Raw genomic sequence first — 19,824 nt, 5'->3', positions numbered from 1 at the left:
ATAAAGATTTTGAAAAAACTTTTGCAAATAGCCTTTAAAAATTATTTTTGAAAGAGTTTACAAGACTTTTCAAAATTAGATTTGAAAATTTCTTAGAAGTCTTTACAAAATTTCTTTGCCAAAGATTTTTCTAAGATTAGGTTTAAAAATTGATTTTGCCAAAAAAAATTCTTTGAAAATGAATTGTTAACTTAATTTTGCAAAATATTCAAATTGATTTTGATCAAAATTTTTAAAGAAAAAGATGATATAACTAACCCTAAGGAATCAATATCAGTCCCATGATAAAATATAAATAGATAAATCATAGAGATATTTTATCCTAACACAACAATCCTTTACATGAACACCTAATAAAATATTTTAGGTCCACTGAAAATTAACCCAATACCTAATTGATATCAGTGTTATTTTAATATTATTCATATTTTGATATTTATGAAAGGGGAGAATATATAAGGTTTGAAGTGACCGAAAAACAAATAAGTGTTTCAAAGTCAAACTAGACAAACAATTTTAACAATCTTAACATAAGTTATATACTACCTATGCTCGTGGACTAACTCTATTCTGTAGGATGAATTAGTGTTCCCAGCGTCTAGATCTCTAAATAACCAGAAGCAGATACAAGTGATCAAAGTCCTTAATAAGCTTCAAGTCAAAATAAATGCTGGCGTAACGGAATAAATTTTGAATCAAGATGAACGAAAATGATCTAGACGACCAAAAAATCCGATGAATAGATAGAACGGAAGCTCATCTAGACGGAGATTGACACATGGATTCGAGCAACCGAAAGTGAATTCAAGCGATCGAAATGCGAATAATTAAAGACGAAGCATCAGATAATAGTGATTGACCAGAACACCTATTCGTGGAAAAACTTCATAAAATTGTAAATCATTTATGCACATTTTCATGTTCTGTCTCTCGTTCCCTCTTATATTTCCACTCAAGAACACTAGTCTCAAAAGAACAAATCTTTCAAAATCGAAATATACTTTCATGTGTAAAATTGTTAACTAATCAACATTTCACAGTAAGAATCAACATGCAGCTTCACTTTCCCATTTAGCAAAACTTTTAACTTAAAGGGGGAGCGAGAGCATTGCAATTACCATTAAGTTCAATGACACACCACCGATCCAACTTCGCAAATTGATCGAGACGAAATAGGAATTTACAAGTCGCAAAAGCTTGGCCCTGCAAATAGAAGATCAGCATGGAGAAGTGAAAATGGCATTGGTCTAGAGACAACCGTTTAATGAGATTCTGAGATCAACAAATCATCGAGGGAGACGTAGTTGCTGTTCTTGGAAATTCCTACAGAGAACTAATGTCAAGGCTTGCAGAAGCAATCTCTCTGGGTTTTTTCTTCGACAGCGAACTGCTAGGCTAAGAAGATTTCAAAATTTAGTCATATTTCTCCATTTGTCCTTCAGATCGTGCTGTTCAATAGTAGCATAGTGAAATAAATAAAAACATAAATGATAAAACTAATACGAAATGCTCTTTCTGCCAACATAATGAGTACCTCAGTTCTTTTACTAAATATTTCAGAGTGGCTGGCCTTTATGAGTTTCCAGTTCCCAGCACCATACCTTTCATCATAGAGATTAGGAATTTAAGAAATAAGAAAATCATACATTTAAATGAATAATTAGGAAAATTATACGAGTAGAACCTTGTATGGTATGAATCAGTTATACAAAATGAGAATGTTAGTCGACTAGATATAAGAGTGAATAAAGGGCAGCCTGGTGCACAAAGCTCCCACCAATGCAAGATCGTGAGGAAGGATCTATTCTACGTAGGGTAATCTTATCCTATTTTACAAGAGATTGTTTTCGCAACTCAAACGGTAACAACTTTACAGTTGTGCCAAAGCTTCCCTTCACAAATATAGAGTGAACAACTAATTAATTTGAAATTGAATATTAATACTTACTGCACGACAGCATTTCTTAGAGTCATTTCCTCGTGTGGATTCCATATCCTTCTTCTCCTCCTGAAAAACAATCCTTCACCTGACCTACCTGGTCTCAATTTGTTCATTTCCTTTCCTCGATGTAGGGATTGCCCAAATTCGGTTTCACCAGAATCCCACTATAGATGCAAGAGGTTGTTAAACAAGGGGTGGAGTAGGAAAAACAAGTATCATTGTCATCTCCTTATGAAACAATAACTTTGTAATATTGTGGTTGATAGGATATTATTAATATAGTTCATCAAGCTCAGAGTGTGAAAATATATCGCACCAAGTTTTTCTAATCCAATATATGCCTCAAGTTCAAAGCGGCACAAAGGGTTTTGAGAATAGCATCTCCCTTAAGCTACAAGTTTCTCGTCCCACATTCTGAAATATTAATGAGTAGTTAATTGTGATTTCATCTATACTTTACCATTAACAATGTGACCCAGCTGCTTCGAGTGCAGGCAATTACCATAAGAAAAATTAATCATCAATGCAACAAGCACTTTCAGAGAAGAGTGTTGCAGCTCAAACTTCGTATTGAGTGGGGAATTAATGTAGATAGATTTATTTTGAGTATTACATGAGCTTCAAAAATTATTAGATGAGACTCAATAAAAATTTTAAATTTTCTTTATGCAAATTAGGGAATAACATCTGCAGGCACAGGAGACTATGAGGTACTCCGAAAAAAGAAATGTAAGTCATTGAGCAAGAGCGATTGCAAGTGATTAAAACATAATAGAAATGAGCAATAATCAATCATAGCTTTCCTTGAGAATAATGTTTCCAAAAGGGGCTGCCAAAATTATAGGAGTGTTACATGGCAAATAGTGTTATTGACCATGGACATCTAAGGAGGATATTATACAGGCTGCACATGGAAGAAAATAGAGATCTTGTGAAGCATGAATACATGATTTTAAAAATCATTATGTACATATAATTAAATCACTACATAAGGACTAATACCTTGAATCTGGGAAATCAAACAAATGTGGAGATCCAAGGAATGGCACAATCGAACACAATTTACTTGTAGGAACACAGGTAGATAGAGAAGGGTATTGATGAGTAAAAGAATATAGAGTTTTGTGATAACAGACTGTGCTTGGTCAGTTGGCCATGAGGACACACGCATAGCCGATGTACAGTGAGTTTTACTACTCTTCTCCATCAATGTTGACATGGGATTCTAATGCAAACTAAGAGGTCTTTTATACAGGTTGTGAGCATGTACTTATCTACTCAGGGTTGGATTCTCTCGACATTATATCACTATTTTTTCAATATTTATTTGTGTTAGTTATCTTGTTGTTAATGAGGAGGTTCTCAACAACACATAAATTGTTCAAAGAGGTTGCTTCTTTCCATTATAGATGAAGATCCTAGTGTTGTTTCATGGTGGGGATGGCATTCACGCCCTAGACACATCCAATTCACTCTACAAAGAGCAATTTGAGGTAGAAGATTAAAACATTACCTAGATAGGATCGGTCCAATAAGTCAATAATATACCAGCAAATGGTGCTTCGGTGGCCCCAACAAAGTTTTTTATTGCATCATTGCATACTCCTAGCACTTAAGGATTCAAGTAAAATTTTTTTTCCATGGCTTGCATGATCATGTGCTGTGATTTTAGCCAAATTATTCATAAGGTATAAATGATGATTATTCCATACTCTTCACTTGATTTGTTTAAATGTTCAACAAGAAAAAAAAAAAAGGATTTATAAGGACAAACCAACCAAGCTCCGCAAAGACTTGAACAAGGAAAAGAATTTGAATAAATCTTCAATAGAACCAATAGAATTGTTAAAGGTACTTAGATGAGTCCCTACCTCATATGTTGAAGCAGTTGCATTCCTGTCCATTAAACTACGCTTCTTAGTTTTAAACCCATCCAAACTGGTAGCGGTATCAGCATCTGAAAAGTTGCATCTAGGTTTTTCATCAGACAGAGAAACTTTCTTGGAAAAATCCGTCTCATCATTGTTGTTTGTAGCATTCGCATCAGATGGAAGTGGACTAGAGTGTTCTAACCGGAACTCATCATTGCTATTTTTATCATCGCCACCCTTTCCTCGAGAAGTTGTGGGATTGTCGATGCAGAAATCTTGCTCTGCAGCAACCATTCCATCTTCTCCATGATCTCCCCTAGAACTACACCCTGTCAACTTAAAGCCCTTATTGCTCCCGTCTGAAATATCAATTGCTGGTGTCAAAGGTTCACCCATCTTTGTGTAAAATACCGAAAATAGGCAAATATTGATAAGGGAATTTTTAGAAATTTTTCGGGAATTTTTCGGAACTCGTACGGATGAGTTTACGGGGATAAAAATGGGGTCCAGTAAAACCTGTTTAGGCTACCCCATTTAAGTGAGGAAAAGTTAATTTTTTTCTTTTCCTTTTCCTTTTCTTTTTATTTAATTTCTTCTCCTCTCCCACGCCGTTCCCTCTCCCGATCTCCCCCGACCTCGTGCCCTAACCCATGCGACACCGGCAGTTTCCTTTTCCCTTCCTCTCCGGTACGAGAGCAGTGGTTAAGCCTCACGCCTCTTCCTTCTCCTCGCGATCTAACCGGCGCCAGCTATCTCCCTCTCCTCCTCTGCCCTAGCCACCTTGCTTCGCCATTTTTGCCGAGCGACGATGCCATTACAGTCGACCGCCGAGCCGTAGCGCAGGCCACCGCCGACCCACTGCCGCCTTTCCCTAGCGTTGCTCCACTGCCGCCACCACCACACGGAACAGCGGCGACGCCCCCCACAGCCGACGCGGCCGAGAATTCTCCCTGCCCTAGCCGACCCTTGACCCGAGCACCACCGCCGGCAGTCCGAGCTTCCTTCTGGTGTTCGAGCTCTATCCACAGCCTACACCGCCGTGATTTCCTCTGCCCTAGGTCGGGCCGACTCCTGACTTTCTCTCCTCCTTGTGCTCACGATCGCCGCACCTCTGCACAGTGCCGACATCGTTGCCCTAGTGCCCGTTGTCTGGATCAAAATCACGGTAAGGTTGGGTTTTGGTTGGAAATTCTGTAAGTTCAAGGATCTTGAAGAATTGTTGATTTGGTTTGTTTGTTTTGTTTCCAGCCAGCAACTCTTGATATCAGTACAAACTAGTGGCTGTGAAATTCTACTGAGGTATTCAACTCAGGTGAGTGATATTCCGTTTGTTAGGTTTAATCCTTATGCTAGGATGATTAGGGTTAAGGAACTAACCCTAGTGGACCCACTGATTTTGTTTGACTAGAGTTTTGTCCTAATTTAGTGTACGAGATTTTATTTAGTTAATTATAGGAATGTAGCTAAATAAAATATATATTTATTGGTGACACAGGACGTTGACGCGAGACGAGCATCTCGACGTTGGATTTGACTGGATTGGATCTACAGTTAAAGGCGGGTACCTCTTGACTTATCTTTTATGATATTGTCATTTGATATGCATAGTATTTTATAACTACAAGCAATGAATATGTTTGCCTTTGGTATGTCACTGTTTGATATCCATAGCATGTTAGATTTGTCACCTGTGAAGTATCCGTACTTATATCTCGTGATTTGTTGCCATGAGTACCTTATTGCCATGAGTATCTTAGTTTCTAGAGTGACATACCATGCTTTACTGAGGTTAGGATTAGACTTTGGATTTTTGTTTCTGACATATATATCCAAATTATCTGATACTTAGGTTTTTATGTCATGCCTGGATTGTGTATTTCTATTGGTATATCATATATGATTCGTGTACCTAAACCTTGTGGCTTTGATCTGTGCATATTGTTGGTACATATGCTATGGAAGGGGGATATGTTTAGGATCTAGGTTGTTATACCCTAGAGGACCTGTATACTCTAGATCCGTGGATTGACCTACTGATACTGTGGTACCCATATTATGTATATATGGATTTTTTTCTATGCTGATCAGGATATTCTATACTTATTATGTTCAGGACATAGGTTTTTTGATATTCTATCTGACCTGTGTACTTTAGATTTTGGTATGTGACCATCACTTTTACAGTACCCATTTTGTATATATGGATATGGTTATGTTGATCAGTTTTTGCTATGCATAGTGACATGCATCATGATTGCATGCTGTGCGATTGTCGGCTCCACTATGGTTGAGCCCATCGCCAGTTACATGTACTGCACACACCCCCACTCATGGTTTAGTGGTATATCAGGCAGGTGTGTGGCGGTTCTGCTGTTTGGCTCCGTTGGTCACATGACCCAGCGTGGTAGCCGGCAGTCAGTTCCGCTCTGTTTGGCTCCGCTGGCATTTAGTGTAGCAGCGTAGTAGCCGGCAGACGATGGACTCTGTTTGGCTCCGTTGGTCAGGTGACTCAGCGTGGTAGCCGGCAGAGATACCTCCCCGTCATCGTGTACCGAGAGATGAGAGCATTGAGCTCCCCCATTTATGATTTGGGGTCACAGGACAGGAGTACTCCGACAGCATCCCGTCCACTCGGTCACTCATCAGGAGCAGTGACGACAGAGTGCACGGTTGTCACAGCCCTACCCACTCGGTCTCACCATTTGTGTGTGAGATGACTGACTGGCGTCAGGGGTGACCAGGACGCATCATTAGCATCATATGCATTGATGCATTTATATTCTTATGATTGTGTTTGCTGCATTTGGTTGTTGCATTTTGGTTGGATACATACTTTTGACCTGCATACAGGATTATTGACACTTTCGGTTTGACGACCCTTTTGTCTGGATAGGAGTTCCTGGTGAGTACAGCTTCCTCAGTTACCTTTCAGTTTTGCGTATTCCCTATATATGATTAGGAAGCTGTATTCCATGTTTGTTGCTGTTAGATATATCTTACTACTCATGTCCATTGGTATTCGCTGAGTTGTTGAACTCACCCCCGTTGATACTATCTTTTTCAGGTACCAGGTTGGTTTTGGTGTCGCTTGGAGTATCCTGTCTGCTGGTCCCCACGTCACATCAGAGGACTTATCGGTTTCACGTATGTTTTGTTTGTTTTATGTATCAGTTTGTTTAGCTCTGTACTCTGGTTTTATTTTTGGAGGGTTGATGTTGTTATGTGGTGTTTTGTATTTGTTATTGGTTGTGTAAGCCTAGCCGGCTAGCAGTTTTGTGTTTTGGTTTTGGTACAGCCGAGTGGGCTGCTTTATTTTTAACTGCGTGGTGTTTGTTTTCTTTTATTGTTATTATTCCAGCCGCATGTGGCTGAGGTATATAGTGCTTGTAGAAAAGTTTCAGATTGTCCGCCGTACAGGGGAGATATTGCCGAAATTTCTTCGGACAGAGACTCCCTCGGGGCGTGACAATTTAGTGGTATCAGAGCAGGTATACGATACTTGCTACGTATTCTGGATTTTTTAGATTTATCTGATACCAATTTATTTGGTATCAGAGATCGGCTTACGAGTTTTATTTCTCGTGTTTCGGATTTCATGTTTTAGTCTTCTCGATGTGACTTTTTGGATTTTGGGACTTGGCAGAAGCAGGACATCTCCAAACTATAGGAGGTATGTTGGTATATGTTATCCTACCTTTTGATTAGTTTATGCCCTGTTTATTATTACAGTCTATGACATGTATTAGCACTCTTTACTAGTACCTGTCTGGTTGTTGTAGCATATATTATATGTGATGGGTTAGCCACTGATCTTGATTGACCTTAATAGAGATTAAGGATTATAGGCTTTGGTGATTTTACATATCATACCCCTAGTAGCTTTAGCTTCTGTTACTACTATTTGGTTAGCAGATTGAGGCACATACCAGCCTCTTTATTAGTTATGTAGTGGATAGTATTTACCTATTTATGTTGACCTAGCCAGTAGTATATCATATTATCTTAGTTAATTTCATCAGTAAATATTGATTTACTCTTGTTAGATCAGTCAGTAGGAGTCTGATTTACACTTATTGATTTGGGTAGTCGTATATTGATATACCTTAGTTGCTTGTGGGGAATTAAGGTATTCTTGATTAGTTAGAAGATGATTGATTTAGTTTTGTTGGTTTGATCAGTAGAGGACAATTATATTCTATTTTTAGAGGTTCGAATCTTTTGATTTTTTCGTGCTTAGTTGGATATTATGAGCACATTGGAGTACATGACTGTTACTGACGTGGGAAAAGACTGAATTAGCCGTATATCGTTGTTGGTTTGGTCAGTCTTTAGAGGATTGATTTATCCTATTCCGTGGGTACTTTAAATTTAGACTGTAAGTACCTTGTAGGATAACTTAGAAGGTGGCGTAGGGTTTGTGTGGTAGATTGGATTTAAAATATATTGATTATGCATATTTATGTGGTGTGTAGATATGATTGTTATGAGTTGAAGGAATTCTATGATGGATAGTTCATTTGCAGATAGTGTGGGTATTCCCATCTTGATGTGGTTATTGTAGGTTCCTTGTGGATTATAGCTATTTAGTTAGCTGTACGTGACTGATTGACATGTTGGAGGTATCTTATCTATTTAAATCTGTGTCGTGGTATGTGTACATGGGTGTGAGTGTCATGTTGGAAGTATTTTGTCTATTACATCGGTGTTGTGATATGTACATATGTGTTTGGTGTGGTATCCGAGGTATCTTGTTGATTATGTGTGATTTGTGAGTGCATCTGGGTTTAGTATGCCTTATTGGAAGTATATGTTGATTATACTCTTGGCATATGTGTATATTTGTCATGTGAGTGTTGTTTGAGGGTATTGTTGATTTTACCTACGATGATATGTGCACACGGGTTCGGTATACATTGTTGGAGGTATCACAGTGATTTATACCTATGATGTGAGTATTTTTGGTGTGTACTAATTGGAGGATTGTGACGATCATACATATGTTGTGTGTGCACGTGTGTCAGGTGTATGGTATTAAATGTCTACATTATGATATTGGTTGTTTTACCCTGTCAACTAATTCTTTCATTAGTGGGTGACCGACCCACTAGGAGGATGATAGAGTTGACTATGGATTTGATTTGCTTACTGGGTGATTATACCCTAGGCTACCCACATTGATCTGTGGTAGAGAGATCTCATGCAGTCTCTAGTGTGATAGTTAGGTGCCTTGGACATTTATGTATTGTTTGTGGTGGAGCGTAGCTCCCACATATTTTTGGATCGTTTGTGGTGGAGTGTAACTCCCACATATTATTGTTTGTTTGTGGTGGAGCATTGCTCCCACATATTACGGATTGTTTGTGGTAGAGCGTTGCTCCCACATATGTGGTATTTCGTGTGATAGAGCATTGCTCTCACACTGGAGATTCTGTTCTTTGGTGATTATATATCGTTGGTGATTAGATCTGTTTATTGTTGAGGATCTTATGGTTAGGAATGTCTGTGATACGGACATTATGTGTCTTGGTTTTACCATTAGTTCTTGCGGTGCCCTAGATGTTATCATGGACTCGATGATTTGGGTATCCCTAGAATGTTTGGATCGGTTTCCATTTTCTTTGTTGACGATATTGTGATCTATTTCGGATCCGAGGTGAGTCACGTACACCACCTTTGCTTAGATCTAGAGATGTTTCGACGAGAACATCTATATGTGATGATCAGTAGTGCTTATTTGGATTGTCTTATGTGATGATGATTTGGACACACGGTCACCAGTAGGAGTATACCGTGGTTTCACAGGAGATCGAGGTTGTTACCGTTGGGAGTAGACGGAGTCGATATAAGAGGCTCGCAACTTCCTTTGTTTGGCTCGATATTTCCGGAGATACGTTGAGGGTTTCTCACGGATTGCTATGCTACTTACACGCCTGATCAGGAAAGGCGTGAAGTTCACTTGGACTGAGGTTTGCAAGACCAGCTTTTAGGAGCTGAAGCGGAGTTTAGTGTCGGCTCCGATTTTTGGTTTTACCTTCTGGAGAGGACGAATTTGTGCTCGATACCGATGCATCTCTACTGGGTTTGGACGCTGTTTTGATGCAGCACGATAGAGTAGTCTCCTATGCTTCTCGTCGGTTGAAGAAGCATGAGAAGAATTACCCTGTACATGATCTGGAGCTAGTCGCCATTATTTTGCCATGAAGATTTGGCGACATTATTTATATGACGTTACATTTGAGATTCTCACTGACCATAAGAGTCTCAAATATCTGTTTTACTTAGAAGGAACCTAATCTCCGACAGAGGAGATGGATGGAGTTCCTGAAGGATTTTGATTGTACCATTAGCTATCACCTAGGAAAAGCTAATGTGGTTGTTGACACGCTTAGCTGGAAGTCTAGAGTGACTTTAGCTTGCCACCGAGTTGTGGTCACAGACTGGTTACCATGGTTGCTCAGTCGTCGATCAGGACGAGGATCCGAGAGCCCTAGGCTGTAGTTGCGGGTTATTTGCAGCCAGATAGCTTCGATGAGAACCTTAGTATAGCCACAAACGAGATGATGATCCATGGCTAAACTGAGATACCTGTTCGGATAAATTTATAAAATTCTTGAATTCATGGCATGAAAGTTATTTGTACAATAGCTTGAAGATTAGATGTTTCAATCCGTGGAGCAAATGACATGAAGGAAGACATCGCAGATTTTGTAGCTAGATGTCTCGTCTGTCAGCAAGTGAAGGCCGAGCATCAGAGATCTGCCGGCTTACTTCAACAGATTTCTATTCCTGAGTGGAAATGAGAACACATTACTATGGACTTTGTGGTGGGTTTGCCGAGGACACGACGAGGTTATGACGCGATTTGGGTAATCGTTGATCGATTAACCAAATCCGCGCACTCGTTAGCGATCCGGAAGACTGATTTCCTGGATCGATTGGTAGATCTGTTTTACCGGGAGATCATCAGATCACGTGATGTTCCATTGACTATTATTTCGGATAGAGGCCCCGGTTCACGTCTCGTTTGTGACATAGTCTGCAGCAGGCCTTGGGCACGCAGCTCTGTTTCAGTACAACTTTCCATCCGCAGACAGATGGACAGTTAGAGCAGACCATTCAGACTCTAGAGGACTTGCTGAGGTCTTGTGTATTGGATTTTGAAGGCAGTTGGGAGGATCATCTGACATTGATAGAGTTCGCCTATGATAACAGCTTTTATTCGGCTTTCCCGATGACACCGTTTGAAGTGTTATGTGGTAGACCTTGTCGGACACCCCCCCTCTGGGATGAGGTTAGGAAGGCCCAGCTGTTGGGACCTCAGCTCAGTAGGAGGTAGAGTTGGTCCGTATTATCAGATGGAGGATGTCAGAGGCGTAGGACCGCCAGAAGAGTTATACTGATCGGAGACCCTAGAGTTCTCCATTTACGACTATGTATTTCTGCGAGTTTCACCCACAAAAGGAGCGAAGAGATTTGGCTTCAGAGGTAAGCTAGCTCCGCGATACATTGGACCTTTCCATATCTCGGAAAGGATTGGAGTGGTAGTTTACCGGTTGACACCACCATCGTTCCTGGCAGGAGTTCATGACGTATTTCAGGTATCTATGCTGAGGAGATACATAGCAGACCCAGCTCACGTGTTGTCTGATATCTCAGTTCCTATTCATCCTGACGTCACTTATGAGGAGGTTCCGGTACGGATTTTTGACCGAAAAGAGCATTAGTTGCGGAACAAGACTATCCGACTGGTTAAAGTCGGATGACAGTATCATTTGGACGAGGAGGTTACTTGGGAGCTCGAGGATACTATCTGAGCTCGATACCCCCCATCTTTTCCTTGAGGTATGTGATTTAATTTACCGTTCAGCATTTATACGCTTTACCTGTTATTAGTGTTTGCTGATGGTAGATAACGAAATTTGGGGACCAAATTTTTATTAGTGGGGGAGAATGTAAAATACCGAAAATAGGCAAATATTGATAAGGGAATTTTTAGAAATTTTTCGGGAATTTTTCGGAACTCGTACGGATGAGTTTACGGGGATAAAAATGGGATCCAGTAAAGCATGTTTAGGCTACCCCATTTAAGTGAGGAAAAGTTAATTTTTTTCTTTTCCTTTTCCTTTTCTTTTTATTTAATTTCTTCTCCTCTCCCACGCCGTTTCCCTCTCCCGATCTCCCCCGACCTCGTGCCCTAACCCATGCGACACCGGCAGTTTCCTTTTCCCTTCCTCTCCGGTACGAGAGCAGTGGTTAAGCCTCACGCCTCTTCCTTCTCCTCGCGATCTAACCGGCGGCGGCTATGTCCCTCTCCTCCTCTGCCCTAGCCACCTTGCTTCGCCATTTTTGCCGAGCGACGACGCCATTACAGTCGACCGCCGAGCCGTAGCGCCGGCCACCGCCGACCCACTGCCGCCTTTCCCTAGCGTTGCTCCACTGCCGCCACCACCACACGGAACAGCGGCGACGCCCCCCACAGCCGACGCGGCCGAGAATTCTCCCTGCCCTAGCCGACCCTTGACCCGAGCACCACCGCCGGCAGTCCGAGCTTCCTTCTGGTGTTCGAGCTCTATCCACAGCCTACACCGCCGTGATTTCCTCTGCCCTAGGTCAGGCCGACTCCTGACTTTCTCTCCTCCTTGTGCTCACGACCGCCGCACCTCTGCACAGTGCCGACATCGTTGCCCTAGTGCCCGTTGTCTGGATCAAAATCACGGTAAGGTTGGGTTTTGGTTGGAAATTCTGTAAGTTCAAGGATCTTGAAGAATTGTTGATTTGGTTTGTTTGTTTTGTTTCCAGCCAGCAACTCTTGATATCAGTACAAACTAGTGGCTGTGAAATTCTACTGAGGTATTCAACTCAGGTGAGTGATATTCCGTTTGTTAGGTTTAATCCTTATGCAAGGATGATTAGGGTTAAGGAACTAACCCTAGTGGACCCACTGATTTTGTTTGACTAGAGTTTTGCCCTAATTTAGTGTACGAGATTTTATTTAGTTAATTATAGGAATGTAGCTAAATAAAATATATATTTATTGGTGACACAGGACGTTGACGCGAGACGAGCATCTCGACGTTGGATTTGACTGGATTGGATCTACAGTTAAAGGCGGGTACCTCTTGACTTATCTTTTATGATATTGTCATTGGATATGCATAGTATTTTATAACTACAAGCAATGAATATGTTTGCCTTTGGTATGTCACTGTTTGATATCCATAGCATGTTAGATTTGTCACCTGTGAAGTATCCGTACTTATATCTCGTGATTTGTTGTCATGAGTACCTTATTGCCATGAGTATCTTAGTTTCTAGAGTGACATACCATGCTTTACTGAGGTTAGGGTTAGACTTTGGATTTTTGTTTCTGACATATATATCCAAATTATCTGATACTTAGGTTTTTATGTCATGCCTGGATTGTGTATTTCTATTAGTATATCATATATGATTCGTGTACCTAAACCTTGTGGCTTTGATCTGTGCATATTGCTAGTACATATGCTATGGAAGGGGGATATGTTTAGGATCTAGGTTGTTATACCCTAGAGGACCTGTATACTCTAGATCCGTGGATTGACCTACTGATACTGTGGTACCCATATTATGTATATATGGATTTTTTCTATGCTGATCAGGATATTCTATACTTATTATGTTCAGGACATAGGTTTTTTGATATTCTATCTGACCTGTGTAATTTAGATTTTGGTATGTGACCATCACTTTTACAGTACCCATTTTGTATATATGGATATGGTTATGTTGATCAGTTTTTGCTATGCATAGTGACATGCATCATGATTGCATGTTGTGCGATTGTCGGCTCCACTATGGTTGAGCCCATCGCCAGTTACATGTACTGCACACACCCCCACTCATGGTTTAGTGGTATATCGAGGCGGTGTGTGGCGGTTACTGTTTAGCTCAGTTGGTCACATGACCCAGTGGTAGCCGTGATCGATTCCTTCTGTTTGGCTCGTGGCATTTAGTGTAGCGTAATGGCCGTGACGATGGACTGTTTGGCTCCGTTGGTCGGTGACTCAGCGTGGTAGCCGGCAGAGATACCTCCCGTCATCGTGTCACAGAGATGAGAGCATTGAGCTCCCCATTTATGATTTGGGGTCACAGGACACTCCGACAGCATCCGTCCACTCGGTCACTCATCGGGAGTAGTGACGACAGAGTGCACGGTCAGCCCTACCCACTCGGTCTCACCATTTGTGTGTGAGATGACTGAGGGGTGACCAGGACGCATCATTAGCATCATATGCATTGATGCATTTATATTTTTATGATTGTGTTTGCTGCATTTGGTTGCTGCATTTTGGTTGGATACATACTTTTGACCTGCATACAGGATTATTGACACTTTCGGTTTGACGACCCTTTTGTCTGGATAGGAGTTTCTGGTGAGTACAGCTTCCTCAGTTACCTTTCAGTTTTGCGTATTCCCTATATATGATTAGGAAGCTGTATTCCATGTTTGTTGCTGTTAGATATATCTTACTACTCATGTCCATTGGTATTCTTTGAGTTGTTGAACTCACCCCCGTTGATACTATCTTTTTCAGGTACCAGGTTGGTTTTGGTGTCGCTTGGAGTATCCTGTCTGCTGGTCCCCACGTCACATCAGAGGACTTATCGGTTTCACGTATGTTTTGTTTGTTTTATGTATCAATTTGTTTAGCTCTGTACTCTGGTTTTATTTTTGGAGGGTTGATGTTGTTATGTGGTGTTTTGTATTTGTTATTGGTTGTGTAAGCCTAGCCGGCTAACAGTTTTGTGTTTTGGTTTTGGTACAGCCGAGTGGGCTGCTTTATTTTTAACTGCGTGGTGTTTGTTTTCTTTTATTGTTATTATTCCAGCCGCATGTGGCTGAGGTATATAGTGCTTGTAGAAAAGTTTCAGATTGTCCGCCGTACAGGGGAGATGCTGCCAAAATTTCTTCGAACAGAGACTCTCTCGGGGCGTGACACTTTGTGTAGACCAGGAGGAAAAAGTCTAAAAGGTTACCTTGGTCGGACAGAACCTTTGATCCTGATGCGTTCATCTTGCTTGGTGCGCGATGCATTTCAGCATCATTTTCTGTTGGCTGGAACTTACAGGAATGCAAAGTTTTGATCTTTCCTTGCAGTGCTCTCAAAGATCTGTCAAGGTTGCTTAATGCCCTGCTATCTTCCCTCTCCCAACCCAGAACTGCTTCCGCGGCAGCCTCAAGAAACGTCGGACCCATCTCCTTCCCCGCCTCCTCCACAAAAACCATGACAGCCTCCAGAGCCGATTCCTTAGTCTCTCGCCGGACCAATTCCTCCCTCAATGCAGGATCCACTACTGCGGCCTCCATCTCCTTTCTCGCCTCTCTCATCGCCGGAGACACCAATTCAGAGACCTCCGACTGCTCGATGTCAGACACCTTACAATTCCATATCCTATTGACTGCGTCGAAGAACTCGGCGTCATTGTTAGAGGAGGATGAGAAGAAAGGGCGGCGGCGGAGGGGAGCGACAGTGCACTCGACGGCGACAGAGGCGAAGGCAGGAAGTAGGGAAGGGAAACGTTGGAGACGGTAGAGGTGCTCGAGGGTGTGGAGGGTGCTGAGTGAAATAGATCGGCGAGAGAGATCGGCAGAAAGACGACGAAGGAGGAGAGAGGCTTCGAGGCGAGAGGAGAGAGGGAAGGAGACGGGGAGTGCGATCAGGCATTCTCCGGCGAGGGAGGTGCTGAAGTCTGAGCGGCGGAGGAGGAACTCGAGGATCGACGACGCTACCACCGAATCAAGCATCTCGCACATCGTGGCGGAGAGGGGGGAGCCGAAGCCGAAGCCGAAGCCGAAGAGGTTGGTCGGTTTCAAGTTCAACCAGATGAAAGCAAATTTAATGCCTAATGGCTTCTCTCGAAAGATATGAATTAATTATTCTGACCTAAAAAGCGAAAAAAAAAATATGCAAGATAAAATGATCGAAGCATCTCGATTCTTATTTTTTTTATTATTTTTTTAAAATCAATAGCTTTTTTTTTATTTTAAGAACATTATACGATGTGAGAATTTAAAATTTTTTATCTTAAATATTAAAATTCAAAAAGAAGTCTGAATCCTATTAAAAACAATTTATTAATTTAAAATCATTATAATTCAATCCTTAAATTTTAAAATTTTAAACTCTAAATATATATAATATACTCCGTGAACATCTTAAGTTTTTAATCTTGAACAATATAACCCAAGCAGGAAGCTTACTAAAGGGAAAAATTTTATTGATTCAAATCTATAATAATCCAACTCCTAAATCAAAAAATCTTAAATCCTAAATATATATAATACGTTGGTGCAAGTGGCACTAATGATTTAACTCAAGTTTTGATAAATGACAAGATGAATATAATTATTTTACCAAGTGTATAGGAGTTGACGGGTCTGAGGACCTGACACCAGGCTGAAATCTAACTAGGTTTGTTGAACCTAATAGCTGATGCGAAGTTCAAATAAGTCTAGGAGTGGCATGATATTTGGTGGGAAGTCTGATTGTAAAATACCGAACCAGATAATAATTAAATAATAAGGTTTAATAGGCTAATAGCCTTAATGGGATTTTTTAGAAATTTTTGGGGATTTAATCGGAGTCCGTAGGGCGTATTTTGAGGGGATAAAATTATAGACTTTGGAAAATGTCTGTTTGGAATACCTATTTATTATGGAGTTGATTGAGAAAAAGATTTTAATTTCCCTAATCCTAAATTCAAAATTATATAAAAACCTAATCTCCCTCTTCTCCTTCACCGCCGTATCTTTCCCCAGCCAACCCACGACGCCGCCTCCCCGAGCCCTCATGCGCCGACGCCCTCTCCTCCTCATGCCAGCACCCGAGACGAGCCCAGCTGTCGGTCCCCTCCCTTCCTTGCACGCGAGCAGCACAGGCGACGACCTCTCCTCTCTGCCCTAGCACCAACCGCCCGATCCACTGCCACCTCCGGCCACGACGAGGGCTAGCCAGTAAGTACCCTCTTCTATGACGGTATAAGATCTGTGAAGTAAGGGATGAGTAGCTAGGAGGTGTCGATCGGCTTGCCCATGATGTCCGAATGGTTGTTCTGAGTATTCGCAATGGATTTCAGCGTTTGCAACTGGGAATGGAATGGCTAGGCTTTGTGGTACCTTCTATGGTGATTACTTTTTGGGTTAAAGGTTCGACGGGGTGTTGGTTTTGATTCGAGTTTCCTCTGTGGAGTTTGATTCGTCTTAAGGTGTTAGTGCAATCCTCATTTGGTGCATATGATTTCTAGAAATTCACCGAGTCATTTGAATGCTACCTGTTTGCTTGAATGCCTACTGAGAGGTTAGATAGAGATGGAAGCTGCGTGTTGATCTTTGTGGATTTCTGAATTTTGTTTTTGGTTTCTTGAGGTTGCCGAGTCAATTTTAAGAACAATCTGTTTTCTCCTTGAGTTTTCGGAAGTTTCGGATGGACGATGGAAGGCTAAATCCATGATTTTTTTTACCTCGGCGTTTTTGTTGCTGTTCTTGATAGTGTTGATTTGCTCTCTGTGCAGTTTTAGTTCATTGACAGTTTTGGGTTCACGAATGTTTTCGTTACCTTGTGATTGCCTATGCCTTGGCAGAAGTAGATCTGTTCCTTTGGCAAATGGAGACTTTAGTTCGATCTGTTGCGGTTCTGTAATGAATTCAAATGTTGATTGTTCCTTATGTCATGTGAGGTTGCCGGATTTGTGTGGTCATACTTTAATTCCTTATAGCTAATTTAAGTTCTGTGATTTAGTCTCTGCCTTTAGTGATTCTGATTTCTCTTAGGATAGATTCAGATGGTGTGGATTTTTAATTAAGGATTTACTGGTTGGATTAATCAAGGTAAACCGACGATTAGCGTTGATTAATAATCATCGCGATAAAGAGTTACCTTATCAGTTTTGGGAACTAGGTTTAGTTAGTTGATGTATAACATGATTAGCTAAATTGTATATCACGTGATTTGCAGGACGTTGATTGAAGACGGTTGACACGATCTACATATAAAGGCGGGTACTTCTTGCTTTGTTTCTTTTAGTACTTTGACCTTGGTGCATGAACTATTTTGGATAAGAACTGTTTGCCTTGACTCCACTCTTATTTTTCCTGCGCTTGATACTTCCACGTGATCTTTGAGATATTCGTTTCCATATCTATACAGTCTCTTGTGGTTGTCCATGATAATTAGCAGATATTAGATACCATGTTTGTAGGTTTTGACTGTTGCTTATTTATGTACGATATTGAGCATGCTGGCTTCATGTAGCATACCTGTTTCTGCTTATATATATATATGATGACTGTTGCATTATTCATCATGTCATTGCATGCATGCCGCATCCTCGGCCACTCAAGAGAGTGGTAGCTGTAGTTGATGTCGCTTGTCCTGTCGTGTCGCACTCGGCCACGCGTGGGTAGTGGTAGTTGGAGTTGCGAGCAGCAGGGACCCCCTTCGCTGTGTAGCTAGTTAGCTACTCAGCACCTGTCCATCCGGTCACTCGCGGGAGTGGCGGCCTTTGGGTGGTACAGTTGTCATTGATCCGGCCTCTCGACCATACAGGGGTCATGGTGCAGAGAGGTGGGCGGGGTGACCATCCGTGCATACGCTGTTATTATGCCTGCTTTGGCTGCTGCTGTTTACTTATGTTATCATTGCTTACTTATGCTGATGTGGTATATTTATGCTGCCGTTGTTTTTTGCTGTGGTTCACGTATGCTGATATGTTGTCTTAGGTTGCGATATATTCTCATTGTAGACGTTTAGTCATTGGAAATATGTATATATCTTGCTTATTACCTCTGTAAGTTTAATACCAGTTCTGACCTACTATATCTAGCATAGGATATGGTTTCAGGTATGAGCATTTATTATGACTTTATTTTAGTGTCTACTATTCCTTTATGAGACTGTATACTCTTGGCTCACTTCCTAGTTGTATGTTATATTCATGCACTATCTTTCTATACCCGCTGAGTTTCAATACTCACCACCTCGCAAATTGGTTTTCTTCCGCCAGGTAGCAGTAGGTGAGTCATGGATGCTTGGAGAGTCCCAGCTGTCAGTCCCACGACACATCCGAGGATAGTTTCTTTTTCTGGTTTTGGTTGCAACCGCTATTTATGTTTTGGTTTTTGTGAACTTGGTATTGTATGCTTCGATATGGATTTTGGAGTCTAGTCTGGTGGTTGCAGGTAAGTTAGTTAGTGACTTTGTTGGTCATACATTTGTTCCCTTTTTGTGATTTCCGCTGCGTTTACATCCAGCCGTGAGGGCTGAGTATTTATCGTTCTGTCTTCCGTTGTGTGTGTTTCTATTTTGTTCCAGCCGTTTAGGCTGATGGTTATAGATGGTGGTTATGCGTTATTTCATTGTTGTCCAGCCGGGTAGGCTGAGTATATTAAATTGCATGGTTATGTTGTTTCCATTTTCTATGGTATATATATTCCAGCCGAATGTGGCTGATGTATATTTTGTATGTAGTAATGTTTCAGATTGTCCCCCGTACAGGGGAGATGCTGCCGAAATTCCTTCGGACAGGGACTCCTCTGGGGCGTGACAATTTAGTGGTATCAGAGCAGGTATACGATGTCTGTTTGTTTTTGCGTGGTGTATTTTTGAATTAATCTGATACCAATTTAGTGGTATCAGAGCAGTTTTGATCTTGTTTTAATTTATGATTATTTTCGAGTTAATCTGATACCAATTTTTGGTATCAGAGTGGGTTTGCAATACTTGCTTTTCGTTTTGGATTCTTTGAGTTAGTCTGATACCAATTTAGTGGTATCAGAGCTAGGTTTGCGATGTCATTTTTCGTATTGTGGATTTTCGAGTTTATCTGATACCAATTTAATGGTATCAGAGCATGGTTCGAGTCAAATGCTGTGTTTTGTTTTTGAAATTTGGATCTTGTTTCGATTTATGATTTTCGGTGTTCCGATTGTTTTGTTTTCCCTTTGTAAGCTGATCCTTCGATGTGACTCTCGAG

At 41.1% G+C, this 19,824-nt stretch overlaps 1 protein-coding gene across 1 annotated transcript; it reads right to left on the bottom strand.

The window, feature by feature from the left end:
- Positions 1-982: 982 nt before the first annotated feature.
- LOC122020488 lies at positions 983-15,668 on the bottom strand. The gene is made up of 5 exons (XM_042578435.1): positions 14,830-15,668; positions 3,814-4,172; positions 1,949-2,106; positions 1,535-1,601; positions 983-1,448 (listed from the first exon to the last, which is right to left on the bottom strand). The coding sequence occupies exons 1-5, from the start codon at positions 15,605-15,607 to the stop codon at positions 1,407-1,409; spliced, it is 1,404 nt and encodes a 467-aa protein (XP_042434369.1). The 5' UTR covers positions 15,608-15,668; the 3' UTR covers positions 983-1,406.
- Between the last annotated feature and the right edge of the window lie 4,156 nt (positions 15,669-19,824).

Source organism: Zingiber officinale, chromosome 9A (genome assembly GCF_018446385.1).
Source record: "Zingiber officinale cultivar Zhangliang chromosome 9A, Zo_v1.1, whole genome shotgun sequence".
In the NCBI taxonomy this organism is placed as follows: Eukaryota; Viridiplantae; Streptophyta; class Magnoliopsida; order Zingiberales; family Zingiberaceae; genus Zingiber; species Zingiber officinale.
Note: the sequence above shows the minus strand (reverse complement) of the source record. Positions and strands in the feature narration are given on the sequence as shown.

Coding starts and splice junctions, on each gene's coding strand:
- LOC122020488 (XM_042578435.1), bottom strand. CDS start 15,607: ATGTGCGAGATGCTTGATTCGGTGGTAGCGTCGTCGATCCTCGAGTTC. Junction 1,602..1,948: donor CTAAGAAATGCTGTCGTGCA/GTAAGTATTAAT, acceptor CTATGATGAAAG/GTATGGTGCTGGGAACTGGA. Junction 1,449..1,534: donor TATTTAGTAAAAGAACTGAG/GTACTCATTATG, acceptor ACTATTGAACAG/CACGATCTGAAGGACAAATG.